This window comes from Protopterus annectens, chromosome 8.part0 (assembly GCF_019279795.1).
Source record: "Protopterus annectens isolate FY-2018-M chromosome 8.part0, PAN1.0, whole genome shotgun sequence".
Taxonomy (NCBI): domain Eukaryota; kingdom Metazoa; phylum Chordata; order Ceratodontiformes; family Protopteridae; genus Protopterus; species Protopterus annectens.
Genome location: NC_056741.1, coordinates 198,065,226 through 198,072,725, shown reverse-complemented (window position 1 = coordinate 198,072,725; position 7,500 = coordinate 198,065,226). Strand labels below are relative to the sequence as shown.

The 7,500-nt window shown below is 34.6% G+C and overlaps 1 protein-coding gene across 1 annotated transcript in view; it reads left to right on the top strand.

Moving 5' to 3' along the window:
• LOC122808698 (alpha-2-macroglobulin-like protein 1) overlaps positions 1 to 7,500 on the top strand; it is a 488,551-nt gene that overhangs the window by 326,899 nt on the left and 154,152 nt on the right. Inside the window, exons 19-20 of the mRNA XM_044079684.1 lie at positions 887 to 1,109; positions 4,420 to 4,546. Of these exons, the coding sequence (XP_043935619.1) occupies positions 887 to 1,109; positions 4,420 to 4,546 (350 nt within the window). The remainder of the gene's footprint in view (positions 1 to 886; positions 1,110 to 4,419; positions 4,547 to 7,500) is intronic.

Below are 7,500 nucleotides of genomic sequence, written 5' to 3'. Positions count from 1 at the left end.
TTTTGAATTGCCTTTTTATTGAGTTTAAAATTGCAGGAGGTGTTAAAGGTAGCTGTTGAGAGGGAGGTTTGAGAAGGGGAACAAACACTATTGACACATTTAGTGGAGTGGAGTGTGGCATGCAGTCACAACAGGAATATAAACATTTCAGTAACCCCATCCTAACTATGTAGAATATAATTTTGATAAAGACACACATGATGGGATGTCAATGATGCCTGTAGTTCTGTTACTCTAATTCTTGGCAACTTTAACACAATTTCATTTTTAACCTGAAGAAAAATAACTGTTACATTTTTATAATTTTTCTTGTTTGTTGAGTTCTTAATAGCACATCTCTCTGTTTTGCTTGATGAATTTCTTCAAAACTAACTCACCCACTTCATTGTTTTTGTATCAGAGGCACCATTCTCACATTGTGTCATGTAACTTTTGCTACACCCACCCCCCAGTTCACATATTGAAACCCACTCTGAAGTCATTGCATGTCTTTACAGCTATATGCTTCTGTATTTACATTTCTTTTACTGACTTTACTCTTCCTTATAGAGTATGAAAAATGTATTTTCTCTGACAGCATAAATTTTAAGACTCCCTCTTCCATGATATGCATCATCCATTGCTCTCATCTCTTATAGCCAGTATAACTCTCACTTTTCCGATACTTCATAAAAGTGCCAACTGTTTGATTGTAAGAAACACCCAAAGATACAGAATTAGATGCACTTCTCCTCCAGTATGCTAATGGCATTATATGCCCATTTTATCTAAGTGAAAGAACCTAAAAGTCATAACAGGACAATTAAGTAGAGCCATTTGGTTGACAAACTGAAGTTTTAAATACAAATTTTATTTGTTTACAATGATTTCTTTCTGTTTTTCACAGGTCTGGTGGAAAAACAATTTCTTTAACCATCCCAGACACAATCACTGAATGGAAAGCCAACATGTTCTGCACGGCCCCTATTGGGTTTGGGTTGTCAGATACTGCATCGGTGATCACATTCAAGCAGCTCTTTGTAGAACCAGCCCTCCCTTACTCCATGGTTAGAGGAGAAACTGTCAATCTAATAGTCAAGGTCTTCAGTTATGTACCAGGCTGTGTCATGGTAAGTAACATGAAAGATACAGACATCCTAACTATGAAGTGTAAACTACAGTGTTGTGCAGTATTGTTAAACACATTGCAACCAAAAGAAAACACATAGTTTTATGATGAGTACTTACCAGGGACACTATCACAACATATTTTATTATCCCCTTTATTATTTCCTTTATTAATGCAATAATTATTTAATCTGGCTGTTTAGTGCTAAGTTTATAAGGGGATAATAAACTTCATTTTGCAAAGCAGGATTTGATTCACTCAGTCTCATTTTGACTATCATATGACTCTAAGCAAGTGACTTCATCAGGCAGAGCTCCTCGCTCATCCATGAATAGATATTTTTGCCTAGAAGGTCTGTGTGGTTAATGAATAAATTAAAAAAAAAATGAAACCATTGCAGTTTCAACTTGCATACATGGATCCATGCAGATGATCTTGGTCTAGCTGAAGAAATGTCTACTCTAGTTATTTTCTAAACAAAAACTGAGTTAGTTTTTTTAGTTACTCTTTGTACGTTAACACCAGCCAGCACAACTGCCTATGTACAAGAACACTTTAAGTGTCTTGCCCAGAGTCATATAATAGACACACAGACAGAGAAAAAATCATATCCAGGGTAATAGGATACGTTTTTGCCCTATCTGCTAAACTTTCATATAAGGACCTTAACTAGGCCCTATCACTAATGTGAACTTCAGGCATTTCATAAACAAAATCTTTCACATTAGACTCTCCAATTAGGCCATACTAAACCACCAACCCACCCCACCCTAAGGGGGAAACATGTCTTGGTTGCATATAGTTGAATCTAGTTGAATCTAGCCTACTGTCCTGAATGTATGAATAAAGATGTGTGCTTTGAAATCCAACATGGTAGAACACTTGTACATCTTAAGCATTAATTTGCATATCTTCTGTAATGCCTTCCATGAAGGATATTTGTAACTGGTTTTGTTTCCACAGATGCTACTCTATTCTCCCAAGGACTTTCTGATTTGGTTGTAGATATGTGTGTTGGGTGATCTTGTTATTGACTTCAGGCTTTTCATAAGCCGAGTGTTTCAATGTAATGGAGTGATTAGTGCCCCCCCCCCCCAAAAAAAAAAAATGTTCTGTACTTTCAAAGGTATGTGATTTGAATCAAGGGGGTTTATAACTGTTTTCATTAATGTAAAATATGTCATATGGATGACATGGCAAAATGAATGAAAAGTGAAATTAATTACGATTAGCAATATATGCATAGTGCTCTTTTATTACAAATGCAGAGGAGTTACATAGCAGACCTAGTCTGAGCTCTGCTTTTATGTGGTGATCTGATGTTTATATATATATATATATATATATATATATATATATATATATATATATATATACATACATACACACACACACACACACACACACACACACACACACACACACACACACACACACACACACTAGACTGTGACATTTCAATCCGACCTGCATAATAATCAAAAGAAAGAAAATTTAGGAGATAGGCCACAGCAATCTGTCATCATAAGGTTACATACCTCAGATTTGTCATAATTAGAAAATAAAAGACGAAGGAGGAACCCATGTTGTAAGTTATGTGGCATTTTACATTTTTTTTCAAAATATCATAAAACACTGCTAATTATACATTATATTTTAGTCTTCAAAGAATGTCAGGGTTAGAACACTTACTTTAACTGCAAATATACCAGTTAAAAATATTTATTCATAAATATAAATGTATAATGCATTTTCTAAGTATGATACCTAGAACAGTGTGTATGTTTAGATTCATAGTATTTTTCCATACAGTAATTCTATTTATTTATTGCATACTAAAAATAATATATTCTCATTCATTATTCTTTAATACCTATCATGTCTGTCTTTTTGTGTTTGCTTTCTCTTGTAAAAGAGCTGACACTCGAAATTTCATTTAGGTACCACTTGTGATTCCTAAAATGACAACAAAGTTTCTTTGACTCTTTGACTCTTTACAAAAGTATCTATAAGAGGAGATAGAAAATCAAAATCCTAAATGTAGAACGGCTGAAAGTAAATACATGAAATTCTGTAACTGTTAAATTTAGCACAGCTTTAAGTACACAGAAAACATTACTACAATATCTATGACAATGTAATATAATACATCATTTCCAAGGTTAGAGTTTGGTGGAGTTGATTATAAAACTCCTAGAAACTCTAGACACTTGACTTATTTACAAACATCCCATGAGAAAACATAAAAACTCAGAGACCCTAGAGTTATTAGAATACTGAAACATTTACTAATTTTATTCTTCTATACTTTTTTCAACATTTTGATTGTACATTCTATGGAATACTCTTTAAATGTTACAATAATTTTAGTCTGTTTTATGCATTATACCAAAAGCTATTTATGTTTTGATTCAATAACCACTGCATCAAAACATGATTTTGCGTGTTGTTAAAACAAGTGAGATTCTGTTTTGATAAAACAAAATAAACAAAACTACTCCATATTCTTGTTATAATTGCTTACTGCAAAAGGTGTGTAACTCCATATCTGTATTACAGAGTGTTATGGTGCACTGGGTAAAGGTTTGTAGGTAAGTACTTGCAGGCCATTTAAATCTAGCCAGTTTCCCTTTTTGTGCTTGAATTAACCTATCTCATTTCATTATATATACTGGCCTTACCCATACCATATTATAGAACTCCCTGGAAGCTTCCAGATCACTTAATGGAAAGGGCTTTGAGGTGCAAGATACATGTCTACTAATTTTTGACTACAAAATAAAAAATACGTGTTTGCCATTAATTTGTACTTTGATTCATTTGTGAATAAAGGTAAACAAGGCCAAAACAGTAATTTGTGGAGTTGACTTATTTTATTTAATCATGTCTGAGTGCTACTGAAGTGTCTGCATTTTATGTTTTGGGATTCACTGACTTTTGGAGTGATACTTGAAGATGCATATATCTACAACAATAGGAAAATACCTACAGCCGTGTTTATAAACCATGCAAGTTTTGCGGATGAGCACGCCGATGTCTTCTTGACCTACCCTATCAATTTTTCCTTTGAATGTATATTGCCAGTGCTGCTGTGGTTCTTTCTGTGCATACTATGCATGACCCTTACTGCTCATGTGGGTTTTCACTAGGTTTTAAATCAAGATGAGGTCCTTACTGACCTGAGGTCGAATATTATCCTTAACCCAATTAACTAGAAACTGGATAAAATACCTTAATTGGAAACATAAAATCTTGTACTAGCTAGAAGTGAAACTCACTTTGAATTTTCATGTTTTTTTTTTCCCTTGAAGGTTCGCATTACTCTCGCAAACTCTACAGATTATGTTGCTGTTCCATGTACTAATTGCCAGTATACCAGCTGCCTGTGTGCAAATGAAGACAAAACCGTATCGTGGAACATTACACCGAAAAAACTGGGTAAGGACAACAATGTCTTTCACGTTCATATCCTAGTAGCTGAAGCAATTCTACTGGGAATAGCTGCACAGGTTTATCTTCATGTACCTAAAGAAACAAAACTTACTACGGCCTTTTAAAAAAAAAGTATTATCAATCTTGAATGTAATAATGACCACTCAGTAAAGAAATCTATATGCAGCATAATAAAACAAGAATCAGGAAAGATGTCAATGCATATTGTATCACTATGATATTGACAACAGCGTCTCCAATATAACTTTCATTTTTAAAGGATGGCCTCTTATTTATTGTATCACTATGATATTGACAACAGCGTCTCCAATATAACTTTCATTTTTAAAGGATGGCCTCTTATTTTGAAACAATTTCTTACATATAGAAACACTCTCCGCATTTTGTCCAGTATATTAAACTTTTGTGCATGGAGTGTTTCGGAGTTCCTCTTCATAACCATATGGGTAGCTGCAGTACTATTGGGACACTTTCCTCCTGGAGAACACAGATGTCAAGCTGCCTTGTACCTCTAATGAATGAATAACCTCTAACAGCATCAGTGAAGACTTCTTTCACTTGCAAAGAGTTTTCTTTTGCAAAGAACCCTCTTGAATTATAATAAGAAAGATATGACATTTAAAAGTGATTTGACAACTATCTATTTTATAACTTGCCAATCATTTTTACATAGCGTCATATTTTTTTCTTGAGTCCCAATTAGAAGTCATTTATATATTTTCTAGTATTCTTAAATTTAATATGCCATCTTACTGACTTTTCCAGAAGTCCATTAACGTTATGCAGTAGCCTGTCTGCAAAAAAATCATATTTTTACTTATATCACTACTGCCATGTCTGTTTTATATATTCATATTATCTTCCTTTATACCTGTTTTGAATGATGCTGCCATTTTGACTCCACAGATGCATTCCATGGATATAGAAGTGCAGATTTTGTATTACAGTATTGTTTCCATTCAACAAGACTAGACATACTGTTAAAATGCCAGGTTTCTGTGATTATAAAAATGGACCACAATAAATCATTTCAAGACTTTTCCCACCTTTAATGTGACCTATAACCTGTACAATTCAATTGAAAAACAAACAAATCTGTTAGGGAAAATAATATAAAAAATAAAAAACATACAATAAGCTGGTTGCATAAGTGTGCACACCCTTAAAGTAATATTTTGTTGAAGCACATTTTGATTTAATTACAACATTCATTCATCTTGGGTACACACCAGCCATTAATTAAAGAGACTCTGATTAAACCCAAATAAAGTTCAGCTATCCTAGTAGAATTTTCTTGACATTTACTCAGTTGCCTGCTACTGCAAAAGCCATGATTCGCAAATAGATTACAAAGCATCAAAGGGATCACATTGTTGAAAGGTATCAGTCAGGGGAAGGGTACAAAAAAATTTCCACAGCATTGGATATACCATGGAACACAACAAAGACAGTCATCAAAAAGTAGAGAAAATATGGGACAACAATGACATTGCAAAGAACTGGACGTCCCTCCAAAATTGATGAAAAGACCAGACGAAAACTTGTCAGGGAGGCTGTTAAGAGAACTACAGCAACACTTAAGGAGTTGCAGGAATTTCTGGCAAGTACTGGTTGTGTACTACATGTGACAACAATCTCCCATATTCTCCATATGTCTGGACTATGAGGTAGGGTTGCAAAACGGAAGCCTTTTCTTACACAGGAAAAACATACAGGCCTGGCTAAAATTTGGAAAACAATACATCGTCTCCCAAAAGCATGTGGGAAAATGTGTTATGGTCTGATGAGACCAAGGTATAACTTTTTGGCCACAATTCCAAAAGGTAAGTTTGGGGCAAAAACAACACTTCGCATCACCAAAAGAACACTGTCCCCACGGTGAAGCATGGTGGTGGCAGTATCAAGCTTTGGGGTTGCTTTTCTTCAGCTGGAACTGGGGCTTTAGTCAAGGTGGAGAGAATGACGAACCGCTTCAAATACCAGTCACTTTTGGCCCAAAACCTTCAGGCATCTGATAGAAAGCTAAAGATGAATTTCACCTTTCAACACAACAACAACACCAAGCATACATCCAAATCAACAAAAGAATGGCTTCACCAGAAGAAAATTAAAGTTTTGGAATGGCCCCGCCAGAGCCCAGACCTCAGTCCAATAGAAAATCTATGGGGTGACCTGAAGAGGGCTGTCCACAAGAGATGCCCTCACATTCTGACAGATTTGAAGCACTTTTGCAAGGAATAGTGGGGAAATATTGCCAAGTCAAGATGTGCCATGCTGATAGACTCCTACCCAAGAAGACTGAATGTTGTAATTAAATCAAAAGGTGCTTCAACAAAGTATTAGTTTAAGGGTGTGCACACTTATGTAACCGGATTATTGTACTTTTTTATTTTTTATATTTTTTCCTTAACAGATTTGTTTGTTTTTCAATTGAATTGTACAGGTTATAGGTCACATTAAAGGTGGGGAAGGTTTTGAAATGATTTATTGTGGTCTCATTTTTTATATCACAAAAACCTGGCATTTTAATAGGGGTGTGTAAACTTTTTATATCTACTGTAATTTGTATTTCTGCTTCTTTATTTCTTTATTTTTTTGTAGAGTCGAGTTTGGATGATCAGATTTTTAAAAATGTTGAAATTCATCTGGTCTAGATCATGGGATTGACATTTTAAAATGTAGAACTTTTTGTACTGAGGTTGTGGAACGGTGGGGATAAGAATGTCTCCTTTTCCTCACTATAGTGTGAGTTGGTATATATCATTAGCAGAGAGAGTGGGGGGTGCAGGGGTGTTTGTCCTTTTGTATAATATGGCTTTCTTTATTTCCTTGTTGTTTAGCTTTTTAAAAATTCAATCAAGTTGTCCCAACCATATGAACTTTGGCATTATAAAAATTCAGTCATCAAAACTAGATTTAGTTTCTGGTACAGATAGTAC